The 15,585-nt window shown below is 39.4% G+C and overlaps 1 protein-coding gene across 1 annotated transcript in view; it reads right to left on the reverse strand.

The window, feature by feature from the left end:
- SHTN1 (shootin 1) overlaps nucleotides 1–15,585 on the reverse strand; it is a 59,233-nt gene that overhangs the window by 25,854 nt on the left and 17,794 nt on the right. The window contains exons 4-8 of the mRNA XM_030453232.1: nucleotides 12,229–12,323; nucleotides 10,051–10,219; nucleotides 6,775–6,872; nucleotides 5,736–5,817; nucleotides 3,015–3,109 (exon numbers count right to left, since the gene is read on the reverse strand). Coding sequence (XP_030309092.1) covers nucleotides 3,015–3,109; nucleotides 5,736–5,817; nucleotides 6,775–6,872; nucleotides 10,051–10,219; nucleotides 12,229–12,323 — 539 coding nt within the window. The remainder of the gene's footprint in view (nucleotides 1–3,014; nucleotides 3,110–5,735; nucleotides 5,818–6,774; nucleotides 6,873–10,050; nucleotides 10,220–12,228; nucleotides 12,324–15,585) is intronic.

Genomic DNA, 15,585 nt, shown 5'->3' on the forward strand with positions numbered 1-15,585 from the left:
CTCACTTCAAACCTCTTTTCTTTTTCTTTCCCCCTCCCAGCACCACGGCTGACAATATTTACTCAGTTTCTTTAGAATCTCTAAAGAGCAAGAATTCTAATGTTTGAAGTTGGATCATTTTTGATTAATTAAATATATATTAAGGTGGTGCCAGCAGCATGACTATAATTAAAGCCATATTGGATTTTTTTTTTTAAATCAAAAGCTCTGATTTTCAAGTGTTCTCTTACTCCTCTACGTGCTTCCTCCCTCCCTCTCTAGCTCTTTATCTTTCCTCTCCCTCATCTGTGTTCACACACATGCTCACCCTCACACATCCTCTCTCACACCTGCACTCCCAATTGCTCACATTCTGTGGAAAAACCTCCTCATCCAGGCCAGGATGCAATGGGAATCAGCTGCAAAAGCAGCACACATCAGACACTCATCTGCTCTACTACCCTTGCAGCCACAGTGCGACCCCAGGAGAGCAAAGCTACAGGATGAACCCACACCATGGAGAGAGGGGCTCATCCCAATCCAGGGCCCAACTCCCTCCATCAGTGAAAGCATCAGAAATCTCAGCTCATTAGAAGACAAGGGGCCCATGACCAAACAATCCCCTCCACAGCCAGCAGGTCCATATTTCAGTGAGCTAAAAGGCAGAGCTAAACTCTGCAAGATGTCACAAGCTGTAGAAAAATGTGCTGTCTGAAGTCTATGCCATGGTGACACTGGCAATGCTTGGAGCTTTTTTCCTTTTTTCCTTCTTTTCCTGTCACTCCAGGGTCTCCAGGGTCACACTAAAGGGTCACATCAGTGTGAAACCAGGCCAAAGATAACAGAATTTTAAAGTAACTGAACTGCCACTTGCTCCCCCAAACACAACTGAGCAATGCCTTTATTGTCATGTGCTCCTGTATTTTAGAAAAACTTTCCAAAAATCTTTCTGAATAGCATGATACAGGAGGAAGAGAAATATATACAAAGGGAAGACCAACACAGGCCTGAAGCTCTGTTGTAAGCAGATCATTTTGGACTGAACTTCATGGAATGAAAAGCCTCAACTGAAGAGCTACACTGTCAGTCTGAAACATCAGGAACCTGTATTTTCTAAATATGACAAAAGTACTTGTTTGCAAACAATCAGCATTTCTTTGGCATTGTACTTAACAGCTTGCCTGTCAGTTTCTTATTCAAATACAAAAAGTACTTTCAGTATCATCTTTCAAAATGTCTGTGTCTGAATATTACAGTTATGAAGAAAACAGAAGCAACATTTGGGGCCCAGAGTATCAGATTACACTCTTTTATGATCTGAAAACCAGCTTAACTACATCTTTATAAATTACTCAGTTCTGAGAGATGCAAAACCTTTCCATAAATTCTTCTGTTGTCAGTTAATGAGCAGAAGCACATAATTATTCTCTACTTCAGAAGATAAAGCAAAGCAACAGGAGGAGATGCAAAAGAGATACTGTAATAATGCATGCTAAATGAACATGCTTAACCTTCTACAAAATTTGTTTCCTGAAAATAACAATTCTGAAGGTATTAGACACTACTCAGACAAAGCTGACTCTCTGAAGGCTAAATACCTGTTTGCTGGTAGCCACGGTTTCAGAAGTTCAAATCCACTTCATATCAGAGTTTTTGTGCATTTACAGTATTTCAATACTGACAACTCATGTAACTATGATATGTAACAGCTTTCTTTAAACCTGAGCTCCCTAAAAAATGCTTACTTAGGGAGCCCAACTTTTATTAAAGAAAATATTGATGCATGGCTTGGAATACAGAAGCTTGAAAATATAACTCAAGTGCATTGCTCTCAAAATCCAGAATGCAAACAGAAAAAGCACATGAGCTAAAAAAAAACAAAACACACCGAAACCAAATTTATTTGGCTTCAGATTATCAACAGCTTTGTCAGCAATTTCTAAAGCAAATATTATCAGTCACAAGCCACCAGAGCAACCACAAGGCATTCCATAATGCCACCTAATCTTACTCTTCGGGACTTTCTGCCTTTTCTAGAACATGGAAATATTTTTTTTTCAGCTTGAATGCTCCCTGCACTAGATTATTCAAAAGGCACATGTTAAATAGCAGCCAAACTTGCACAAACCTCAAGTAATACTGTATTTTGCAATACCTTTTTGTGAGTCCACAGATTTTTCAGGAAAAACACGGTGCTTCAAATTGTATCACTAAAAAGGCACCTAATCTATATTACTGTGTCCAGTTCTGGGCCCCTCAGTTCAGGAAGGAGATTGAGGTACTGGAGCAGGTCCAGAGAAGAGCAAGGAGGTTGTGAAGGGATCCAGCACAAGTCCCATGAGGAAGGGCTAAGGGAGCTGGGGGTGTTCAGTCTGGAGAAGAGGAGGCTCAGGGGAGACTTCATCACTCTCTACAACTCCCTGAAACGAGGTTGGAGCCAGGGGGGGGGTCAGTCTCTTCTCCCAGGCAGCAACCAGTAAGACAAGAGGGCATGGGCTTAAGCTCAGCCAGGGGAGGTTTAGGTTGGATATTAGGAAAAAATTATTTACAGAGAGGGTGAACAGGCATTGGAATGGGCTGCCCAGGGAGGTGGTGGATTCTCTGTCCCTGGAAGGTTTTGAGACTGATGTGGCACTCAGTGCCATGGTCTGGAAACCACAGCAGAAGGGGATCAAGAGTTGGACTTTATGATCTCAGAGGTCCTTTCCAACCTGAATGATTCTGTGTGATTCTGTATTCCTTCCCAGACTGAAGCACTACGTATAACACACTGAAATCTTGTGGCTGAGAAAGCCCATTAGAAATTTAAAACCTCACTTTAAAAGGGAAAGGAGGTAAGACTGCACGGATAATTCTGAAGTGCTTTTTAAATGCTGTTGAAATAGTAAATCCATTTTATGGATGAAATACAGCTGAGCAGTATGGGGACATTCAAGACACCTTTTGAATGAGAGCTGGGAACTGGAATCAAGTCAAGGTTTTTGCCCAATTGCAATGTCTTCACTTTATAAAATCTCTTTTTCTTGACTACTCACCTCTTGTGCAAATGATTCTGCTTTCTGCCGCAGGTTCTTTTCCAGCTCAAAGTTTACATGAAGCTCTTCATATTCCTCTACGGCCATCACAGACACTGATCAGAAGAATAAAACATGATCAAAAGTAAAAGTGGGAATGGATCAAAGTGAGATAAAAGTACTGCTTCATTTACTCAGACAAGCTGTCATTCCCCAGCATCATGAATCCCTTAATGAAGGTATAACTTAGCTCCACCTTTCCATATAGTCTCCTTTGCAGTATTTTTCCTCTGTGCTCTAAACCTCACTATAAATAAATGCACAGTTACTGATCTCCTGAACACAGTAACATTTTTCTCACCCAGACTCAAAACTCCAGTAACACACATAGGCACAGCCTGTATTTCACCTCTTCTAGTGCAAGCAATCAAAGCCTCAAGAGAGCCTTGCTGGACCTACCCAAGATCACTGTGTTACTTTGTAGGTGCCTGTACCTATGTGCCCAGCTGGTTGGAGGGAGATTTGATGTGTCTGTTTACAACAGGGGTTTAAAGGAGCCTCAGGAAGGAAACAGTGCAATTTTGCACTGTCCTTATTGAAACTGTGCTCCCAAAATCCAGGCTCATACAGGTGGCTGAAGGTCACTGTGGGGCATGCTCTCCCAGGCCATTTTGAACAGAATCCAGGACAGAATCCTCAATCCAGGACAGCAAAGCATCATTTGAAAGTACTCACCTTAATATCTGTGAGCACTTGCATTCTCTTTATAAGATTTAGCTCTCTTTGCCTGGCTGAAGAATAGTTTGCAGGGTGATGACACTGGATTTCTAACACTGATTTACATAAGTTCCTTACTTCTTTGGAGACAAGCATAAGTTTTTAAAGCTATGTACAGTAAGTGCTACTTGAGACAGTGAGATACACATCCCAGCCCACCTCACTCTCAAAATTGTATTAATTTTTAAAAAAACAAGAAACCAAAACAAGCCAAACCACACAGAGAAAGATTTAAGACAAATTCACCAACTCTTACTGAAATGCATTGATTACACAGTTCCAAGGCAGTGCCATACACAGAATACAGTAGATATTGAATAGATACTTTGGTAGCTTATTTCAAACAAACAAACAAAAAAAATCTTGCTTTATGTTGCCAGTGCATTGGGATATATGGTATAACTCCTGGTATAACTCATTTTTCCTGGAAAACAGGCATACATGAAACAAGAGGTTGTTCTTTTGACTGTGCTTATAAAGTAGAAAACATTTCAGAAATCTCAAAAGTTTCTTCAGGCTGGTCTGTTAAACCAAACTAACCAAAGTCAGGAGTCTTCAAGTAGTGTCTGTCATAGACTCAAGCAACACAGACACAACACATGAAAAGAGGTAAGAGATGAAGACTTGCTGGAAGCTTACAGAATACATCCTGCTAGGCAAACCTCTTCTCCCTATGCTGAGAGACAGCTGCATATATTTATAGAAGATAAGACACTGTCCCACTGGACAGCAAAGGGAGAAAAAGAGAAAATTTCCCCCCCAGGTTCACCCTTTCATCTGCAATTCAAAACTCAGCTGTTTCCATGAAGATATGGACTACACTGGTTTCATATACTTTTTCCAAAGAAAAAGAGACTGTTTCTGGCAGAAGGCCACAGCATGATTACAGTCTCCACTGCTCCAAAGATTGCATTTTCTTTCTGTATTTTCACTATTTAGCTGTGGCTATTTCCAGAGGTCCTTCCATGTAAAAGCAGCAGCCCTGGCCATTCCCTACACTACCTGACAAACATTTCAGGATTCCTGGGAGATGTCCTAAAGAGTTGGGTTTTTTTGTGTGTCCCTAGGTAAGAAAGTAAAACATAATTGCAGGGGAACAACTTGAAGATAAATCAGAGTAACTGGGAATGCAGCTGAACACCTGCAGGATCCATTGTTAAGGTTGTGGTTAACAAATAACTGAGTGCCTTTGGAAGGTAGAACAAATAATGCAAAGACAGGCACTGGAGGCCAGACTCATTGTTTTTCACTTTAAGAGAATGAAAAACAGCCAAGGAGGCCTTCAATCAAAAGATTTTTAATTTTGCAAGACTAAATCAGCAACAGTAGAAAGGAACAATAATTCAAGGCACTAAAGTCTTTATCCTCCCCTCTGAACTACTTTTAGGTCAGCTATTTCTCATGTGGAAGTACTCACCTTTACTAAGCAAAAGCTTTCCTTTCCTAAGCCCTTTCTGTTTTTTTAGACTTTCCCTGTCCCAGCTTTCTCCCCTCTCTTCTCAGAAAAGGAAAGTTCTTGCTTCTCTTCCATAACATGGAAATCATATTTAATTCCCAGCACTCTTGCCTTTTTCTCATCATCCTAGGAATATGAAAGTTGGTCCAAGGTCTTTAGATAGTCAAAGTTACTAGCTGTGTCTCAACTAAAAGGAAGGCAATGTCATGATTTAGAAAAACAGGAGATTAAGGATCAAACTCCATCTCTGTGGAAGACTGCCTTCCTGTCCTAGCTTGCTGCTTGTGCCACAGAGCAAAAAAATTTCCTATTCTCATCCAACCTTCTATTTCCACTGTCACATTTTCCTGGAGCAGAGGCAGTCCATGTGTTTATTCAGTGCCTGCACCAATGAGGCCAAGTGTCAGATCTGGACCACAGTCACTGTTCTGTAACCTACTCTTTGTACTACAACAAAGTTTCTGCAAAGGATGTAGGAAACTGCTAGAGAGCCTGCTGAGACCACACACCTCTGTTACATTTGTCCAATAGTTTTTGCTGCTGATTAATTTCTGTTGTCAAAGCAGCCTTTTCTTCTTTCACTTTATTCACCTAGAAAAGCATAGAGATAAACAAACGTTAGTGGCATAAGGCATACAGCAAAACATATCACGAGCAATATTTGGCTTTCAGCAATTTTGATCTTCAGATTTGGCTTGATCTTGGGGTTTCCTGTGCAATGGAAAGCATTTTTACCCCAACTTAGAGACCCCATAAGAACTGCAATTAAAGGGTTATGAACTAATCCTTCAGATGGAGCTCCCATGGCCCGTTCTCATGGCATTTACCAGCCACAGCTGCAAATATCCCATCTTTGGAAAATTTCAGGATGAGGCACCATAGCACCTGGTTGAAAAGATACCAGCATGCTCTTGACTGTTTGTGCTTTAATATAGTTAGGCTGCTGTTTTTCTTTTTTTCCTGGGCTCTGTTTATTGTCCAAGAGCTGTCAGCTGTGCCTTTCTGAATGCCAGTGTTGCACAGACAGGAAGAGCCACTAAGTCCTGATTTGCATCAGTACATGGCTTACCCAGTTTTCAAGCAGGAATGAAACTCTGCTGGCTCAAAAAGCCAATTTGCTGGTCTAATTACCATGACAGGGCACTGCCAATGGCTAAATTCAAGGATATGCTCAATGAAGTAGCACCAGTGATTAAACTACACATTCTCCAAAAGTATTTCTTGCACATCCACAGGTTTAAGGAAATCCAAAATAACCCACAGGCTGTGATGGGGAAGAGGCTGTCAGGAAGGAAAGATGAGAGTAATATTATGGGCATTACAGTTCCTAAAAAGTCATGTGCCAGCAATAGCAGCAGAGTGGACTCTGATGTCAGAGGCCCCTTCTAGGTGTATGCCCTAAGTGCTCCATCACATGGGCAAGTTGGCAGGCCCTGCGATTAGATAGTATTCAATTAACTTCACAACTGAGCATTTTTAGCAAATCCAGACACAAAAAGTACTGACTACACACTAACGTGGTCTCGCCTTCCATGGTACAATACATACTTCTTCAATTACTTCTACAAGTTTGCACCTCAGGTTTTCCAGTTCAATGGCTAAGGTCTTCTTTTCCTCATGAACAGATACGATTTGATCTCGCAGCTCTACAGTTTGAGGAAAGAAATGAAAAATATATTTTATTATTCTTGGAAGAAAACAACAAAGGAAATGTCACAGATGCAAGTACCATCAAGCATGGAACACCTTAACTGCATACAAAGCATCATCTGCATTCAAGGGGCATCCTCAATAATTTAGGGACTTTGTGGAAGTGTCAAGTAACAGATCTATAACTGGGCCACAGTTTCAGATTTACTCCACTGAGGCAAGGTGCCTTGTTCAGTACTGCTGTCTTTATTTGCATTCTGAATGATTCATTTCCTGCCATAACAGGGCTGATCCTGCCACCACAAAGTATCCTCAGTCCTACTCAGGAGACTGGCACATCACAGAGGTTCTGCTACAGATGTAAGAGAAAGCAATTTTTAATGGGCACCCTTTAAAACAAATTAATGCACTTCAGTGCTTTTTGGATCATGAGTTCCTGTCACAAGGGAAATAAACAAAACAACAGGCAGTTAATACTTGGGAGGTTTTCACTGAAGAAATTGTCCTGAACAGCTGCCAATTTATAGTCTCTGTAACATTCTGTGAACAGAGTCAGAATTCAACCTTGACTGGTGGAAGAGCTAATGCTTGTAATTTTCCCCTCAGATTTTTTTGTTCCTCAATTATTAAAATATGAAGTAAATTAAATTCACAATGGAATAAAACATTTTATTATAATCACTTCCTAACAGGAGATCAGTTTGCATACATAATATATGAAGGTTTAGGTTAACATAAAATCACCACAAAAATATAAATTTATTGATATATATTAGCTTTCTGTAAGTGCTTTCATTTACCACCCGATTCCAGCATTTCATAGCACTGCTGTTCACTGAACACCAACCACAAGTTGAGAAAATTGTTGCTGATCAGTTGCAGATGATGATGACATGCTGGATGTCATCCTGTTTGGTCTCACATCATGAAAAATGTTGATTCTGCTGCAGCCCACCCCTCCCAATTCAGGAGCCTCAGATTTATTTTCCTCCAAATTAAAGGCACACACATTCTAAAGTAAATAAAAAGCATTTGTTTTCCTAAATGATTCTTGAACCAAATTGTCTGGTTTATAGATTTGTGCTTTCCAGTGAAATTAATGGAAAAAAGGTTTCACTGAAATTTATGGTAATTGGATTAAGTCAGGTCTTACAATACATACACCAACCTCATACAGAGAAGAAACTATAAATGTGTACAAGAAATGTTTCTTCTTAGATGCAGGGTATGCACTAAACTGCTTGACCAACATAACAATTTTCAGGTCTTATTATATCTGAAAGGGCAGCTAAAAAGAAAACCACAAAGCTAGCAATGAATTTCAGGTACTGCTCTGAGACCACTCAACATTTCCATTACAAACTAAAGCTTTACTATCACCTGTCCCTAATGCATGAGATAGCAAAAATAGAGGAAGGTACCTGAGGGGCAAAATTTTATCCCTTTAATAACTGAGAGGCTTTTAATCAAAGGAACTTAGACTGTACTACCTTATTTGTATATCCTTACAGAAAAGCAGTGGGAGGGAAGAAATCATTCCAAGAAACATCTACTATTTTGTTGAATGGTGAGAAAGCAAAAGGACTTCCAAGGTTCTCAACACAAAACACAACTGCTTGGAATCATAAACATGCATACAAGAGTAGATTTGGGCAACACCACAAAACATAGGGGAGTTTTGAAAGCACACCTTTCATAGCATTTGGTCTTTCTCTTAGCTGGTAACTTTTGATTTTTCCCTGAAGACAAATGCCATGCAGCTTGGGCTCAGGCAAGGGCCACAGCCCTAACTCTGCCTTTTGATGGAGATGTTATCAGATCACTCTGCTACCATAGATACACACATGCTGCTCTCCAGGCACAGAGACGGAATATTCTCTCCTACAGCACATGAGATGCCAGTGTGTTCTAAAATACTCAACACTTGTAAAAGTAAGGTCATTAAAATTTAATAATAAGGCCAGAGACAGAGCAGAAGCCAGGAGTTCTAAAACCTTTAAACATGCCTCATTTTGTTCTTGTTTTGGTCCTCAAGACAGAAAGCATATACACCAGAGGTCTTCTTGAAATATTTCTCTCATTTGACCCTGCTACCCTCTTAACCACATTCTCTGATCTGCAGCCAGTCTTTGCTGTCTTTAAAATGTATCCTTGACATCTTTCTCCAATAAAAGACAGGAGGAACTCAAGAGACACATTTCCAACTCAAATGGATTCTTTGCCTCCTTTCTTACACCTAGAGGATAGAAAACTATTTGCTATAGAAGGGTACTATGACATCTTCTTTCTTGGGTGGGATTTTTTCAAGCATTTTTACAACACTCCTTTTTTTCTCAGTGATACTTTGTACCACTTCACTGACCAGGCTGCTTTCAAACACAAAACAATTAACAAGGTCAGACTGAAAGTTCAGTAAATCTGTAGTCAGACGTAATTTACTATTGTAACTGACTATTAGAAATGTGAAAGCTTTTTAAAAAAAGTTAACCACTTAATATTTCTTTCACCAAATGCTGAATGTGGGCATTCCTATGATTTACTATGGTATAACAGCATACAGAATCATGATAACTTTGTCGCATTTAGATGAGAAATTAGATTGAGACTGGACTACAGAATAATGAACTGCCTTTCAAAACAGAAGCAGAAATTTCTTAACAAAGCACAGACTTCCCTTATCAATGTGTTTCCAAGTCCCCAAGCTTTGCAGTTTTACCCAGTATGACAGTTTGGTAATAGATCTGACACAAAGTTGGTGCATACAAAGGTACAGAAATAGAAACAGAAATGGAGAGTCCTGCCTTACCAGCTTTGAAATAGTGACACTGCAGCTGAAGCAATGCCATGATGACCTTGTCCTGCTGCTTAGCTCTTACTTTGTCAGGGATCTGAGTAAATGTTTCTTTTTCCAGCTCAGTAACATTGACCTTTCTTACCTGCCTGGGTCTCATTTGCTCATTGCATTGTAACTTACATTCCTGGTGGCATTATTCACAACACACATTACACAAACATCACTACCACGTTCTTAGAGTCTTTCCTGTCAAAATTCTTTCAATCAGAATTCTTTCCATCAAATTCTTTGATGACCATGCTCAGCAGCATGATCTTTGGTCCACACCAATACTGCCATTCTGCCTTGCATGGTGGTGCAGGTTCAGCAACAATGCTCACCTTTTATTTGCTGCTGACAATGCACAGAGTTGCATGATCCAGAGTTAGCTTCTGTATCTGTGGATGAATCATCTTCATCAATGTTAATCTCTTCAGTGATAATTTCTGGGCCCAGTTTTGCCATATAAAGCATACTAATTCTTTTCAAGGTCTTATTTTCTTTGTTCAGCTGAAAGTTGAGAAGCATAATCGGTAAGAAGGTAGTTAGTCTCTGTAAGCTGCTGTGCAAAAACAATAAAGTCAACTGTATTTTTTTCTCTTTTATAATTAAAAGGTCTACCAAACAAAGAAGACAAAGTAACATGAGATTAAATGCTCCATTCAACACTAAAATAGTCGTAACATGGGAAGCTTGTCCTCCTCTTCTTCTGAGGAAGCTTGAATTCAACATAATGCTTCATCCATGCCCTTCTTTCCTCTGTGGTACTTCTCACTAATAAATACCCTATAAATACTATTAATATTAATAAATACAGGTTGCAATCAAATCAACTATTAACTTAAGCACATACCAGTACCAACAGAAGCCCTAAATGCATGACCTGAAGAAAAGCTTGTGCTTGTGAAAGCTCATCTGGTTTTGCCAGCTGTATCAACTGGTCAAATAAAAGCTCTTACCTCCTTCTATGCCCTTATTTTGCTCATAAACTACAAATATGACAACTACTATACCCCTAGTCACAGCAGAATCACCTTCAAATTTTTCTTAATTATCTTCAATTCTCACTAATTATTACTGCAGAGTCAATATACGCAAGATGAAAGTCATATATATTAAAAAAAATGCCTTATGGGTCAAACCAATAGTCAGAAAACACTCTGGACTAGATGCTTGGCTGGTGGATGCTACAGAATACGTTCTGTAAAGCACCTCCAAGACTGCACAAGAGATTGCTGCAGGTGTTTAACCATTTCTTTCACTGTTCTGCATCTACACACCCCATGCCAGCAGCTCTCAGCAAGCTCACCACAGTCTCAGGATAATTCAGGAATATCTTGGGGTGACTGCCCACCCACCAGAAAAGCTTTCCCTGCATTCAGGTTGAGAATGAAGCTCAGTTATCTACTAATGGTGTAGAACATGTTGAAGATCTCCCCTTTCCTCAGTTCCCCAGCTATGGCAAGGTTTACTCAAGAACTTCTTTACTTCATTCCCAAAGAATGAAACTGAGAAAGTGGGAAGGGTGGTGTAAAGAACCTTATTTAGTCAGCTCACAGCAACAAATAAATGAGCTTTGGCAAATCAGCTACATGGGGTAAAGCCAGTCTTTGAAATGCCCCTGTTTGTGTATCACAGGAAAAACGCAGAGAAGAAAACTCACATAAATACATTCATTTTCTTACTTATATGCTGATTGTCTAACTTATGAATTCTAATATAGTGTCATTATGCAAACAATTAAGTAAATACCTCCAGAAAGTACATTGCTAATGCATCTAAATTAAAGTGATTTCTTGCTGGTGTGATTTTTCCCATATCTAAGGATGTACTTTGGGCAGTAGGTGGGGAGGGGGGACTGGGGAAAAAAAAAAGGAAAAAAAGGCAGTCAGCATTGCTAATGAAATTTGGTTCAAAATTGCTGTAATCCATTTTCTGATGAAGTGGCTCAGATGCATTTTACACAACTAAAAATATATAACAGAGAGATAAAAACATTCTTTAATAATAATGCACTTCTGATGAGATGGAATATAGAAAATTACACACTTGCTAAATTCATCAGACCAGATGCAATCAACAGAGCAGTGGAGGTCACCTTTCCCCTGCCCTCGCTTTGCTTTCATAAACAATCACCTGGAATGTAATGCAGTGGTTGACTTTTTCCATTTGATTTAGACACTGAAATGCTCATTATTGCTTCATATCTCACACAGTACAGTTCTAAAACTTGTTTTCCATTTAACCTAAATGCACACAAAAATTAGGTATCAAGATGATGGTCCATGACTTACTGTTCTAAAATAGAAACTAAATTAAAACAGGTTTTTTGTCTTTAAAGGAAGGAATTGTATTTTGTATCCTACATAGGACTGGTAGTTTGTGCCACTTCAAAGCAATTTCACAGGTCAGCAAGATTATACAACAACATATATGGGATATGTGTACAATCTCAAGTTAAAAAAATAAAAACAAAAGAAGAAATTGGATGAAACAGAGTTGCAGGAATTTTTTCTCACCTTAGAAGCCAAAGCCTCAGCACTTTCACGGCACGTCTTCTCAATTTCAAGATGGTTCTGAATACAGTTTACTTCCTCAATAACCATGTGAGAAACTAGGGGAAAAAGTTTAAAAATTAGTCAGTATTTTCCTGCATTTGATACATGCATCCCATGGTCAGAAATATTACATCTTTTTCCATTAACTTTCCATGTAAGCACTTCACATACAGGGAAGTACTTAGATAACCTCCTAGATAATCTCCATGTTTCATGGAGAGGAACTGGTTTGAACACTGAATATCTGGTTTACTGCCTTCAGCAACTCTCAGTCCATGCCTGGTGCATTAGTGGGGGAACTGGAAAACAGAACATAAACTTATGGAAGTAGGACAGCAGAAGCCCCTCTGATCATCAACACTCACCATCTTTATTTCATTTTTACTTGAGGAACCAGAGTCAGATTACTAGGATTGTCCCTCTCGAAAACTTGGTACAGATGCCACTTTTAGAAGATTGGAAATACTGGAAAAGCAATATTTTTAAACACCAAGACTACCTGAGCTGTCTTAGAGATTTTTTTTCACCTGGTCTTCAGGTTTACATAGTATTTTAAGAATCATTACACTTGCAAAACACACTGGACAAGAGCTGCAGGATGGACAGAGTGCAGGCCTGGGGCAAGTTTACTAAGAAATGGAGAAAGGAGTTAAGTGGCCAAAGCCTCCATATTTGCAGTGCCTTCTACAACACATCCTCCACTGAAATGAAACCATTAGCACAGCACAGTTCCTTCTGGTTCTGCCCACCAGCTTCAATGCCAACTCCAGCAGCTGTGAAACACTCTGATGGATGCATTCCTGAAGGAAACTCGGTACTGCTTGCACCACTTGGTTTTTGACAACCTCAGCTGAAAAACTCAAGTTCTGTAATGTCCAAACTGTTCAGTTTGGTCTTATTTTGTAACATCAGGTACCAGTGTGAGTCAGAGACCATTTGAAAACACAGATGTGTTTTGGCTTACAGTTCCTCTCAACCTCCAGCAGTACACAGGTACTTAGATACTGGTGAAAGGCATCTTCATCATGTGCAGAAAGGACTACTCACAGCTGAACAATAGTTTGGAATAGGAGCAACAAGGGTAGAAGAATACAGTGTAAAAATGGAGGACTTTTTCTAGTATTTCCTTTCACTTTCATGAAGATCAGATTCAAAAACCAGTGATTTCATACCTCTGGGTAGAAAGTCCCTCATACTCTCCCCCAAGACTTTTCCCTAAGTATGAAGAGAGATACTCAAGTCCTCCCTGATATCCAAAGGTCATCTACAAAAAAGGACTTCAGGATAGGAAAAAGCAGGCTGTTGACAGATGCTATTTATGCAGCTTTACTGATACTTAGTCAATATTAACTAATGTTTTCATTATTATAACAGGAAAGAAGCAATACATTGGAGTTTGCTGTCAAATAGTAGCTGCAGTCAAGAAACAAGTTCTACAAGATAATGAGCAGCCAAAAAAAAAAAAAGAGCAGGGCTGAGTATTGGGGAATCTTGGTCTAAAAACTATAGTCACATGAAGTCTTTTCACAGCAGAGCAACCTCCTTTGCTTGTCTTTTTATTTCCATTTTTTCTGACTTTGGAGATACTATCTGCTCCAAGTGTTCCATACCAGCTGCTGTATTTAATTTGAGAGAAGGCAAGATTCAAGTAGCACGTGTCCAGGTCTCTTCTGGTTTTATTCTACACTGCTCTGAGAATTTGGAGAACTGAAATCCTTTGGGCAGAAGGAGGGACCAGTGGAGATACAGAGCTGCTCCCATTTTACAGACAGACATCTAAGCAAAGCCAAAGTTAGGAAACAAGGATCAGGCTCTCATGGCAGAACTGGGGATTACTCTTGGTTCATTTAAACTTAATTAACCTGCAATTACGATTAACTCAGGGGGAAAAAAATAATCTTTCCAAATTAAAGACAAAAATATATTATTTCCTAAGTCTGTCCAAAGTTCTTATTATGTCAATATTAAAATTCATAAAGCAGCACTAAGTGGCCTGAAACATCTCTAACCTTGACAGTTTTTTTCAGGGGTAATAATAATCCGCAGCAAATGCAGGCCAACCAAAAACCACTTAACTAATTAGTAGTTGCAGTCACCGAGAAAACATGAATCAACACTGTTATTACAAGTGGCACATTTGAGTGGCATCTAATTATGACTTGATGAGCACGATACTTGCATTATCAACATTACTACTGCATCCCATCAGGGACTAAAAGCTGCTGATGGCATTGACTGCGAGAAACTCCCACTCAATGGTCCTGCAGCACCCAACAATCTCCTTGGCAGGGGCACCCTCTCTAAATGACATGTTAAGCGTAATTACTGGTAGACATTGTAAATAAACAGGATTGGAAGTGAAAATTGTACCAAGTGCATAAGACACAATCTGACACATTGGAAGTGGCAGGCTTAATTGAGAGTTTCTTTGACTGCTCAAGATCATTTCAACTGCATTTCTCGGAGGACAGTGATTATAACTGTGGAGACAGACGGCATAATGGTATCAGCACTGCTGACAGAGCAGTGAATTAAATTGTATCTGCTGTTGTGTGAAAGCCTTGATGAGAGGTACAGATCCTTAGTGGTCTTATCATTATAACACAATGGTCATGTTGTCATCAACCTTGCTGGCTCCAATTGAAAAGAAATGATTGTGTGTTGAAGCTTTCCCCCCCACCACCACCTTCTATCTCTTGTGCTCAATAGAACCAATTTTCAGAGAGCTATGAAATCACGCAATAGGGCCTAAAATGCAGCTGCTTGGCATACAAACGGGGCCCCATTAAACTGGAATCACACACAATATGTGTTTATGCCAGGAGAACAAATAGAAGCTGAGTACAGGCCAAGTTTATTCACAGACACAAAGCCGATGTAGCTCTTCATCAATATAATTGCCTTTTATATTGTCGTTTAAATAATGGGCTCTATTATTGCCTTAAAATCCTAATATTCCTAGCATTTTATCACTATGTTTACAAGGTATGTCCTTTAAAAATGTCAAAGGAAGATTAAAGAAACCTATAAAATTTTACAACATCAAATATTACTTCAAATTTTAAGTCTTAACTACTTGACATTTTCTGCCACACTCCGGTGTTCCTTGTATCATAACAAAAACAAAACAGGCTGCAATTTTTTTCCAGGGGAATTAGAGAACACACTTGCCTCCCAGAACAGTTATCCAAGATCATTTAAGGCAGTGGATGATTCCTGTTGATTTTTTTTTCCCATAATTGTATTACACGAACAAATATAAAACAGAAGTGAGCAAATTTTCTATGAACAGCCACACAAAAGTACAAATCATGTGAT

This window comes from Calypte anna, chromosome 6 (genome assembly GCF_003957555.1).
Source record: "Calypte anna isolate BGI_N300 chromosome 6, bCalAnn1_v1.p, whole genome shotgun sequence".
NCBI lineage: Eukaryota > Metazoa > Chordata > Aves > Apodiformes > Trochilidae > Calypte > Calypte anna.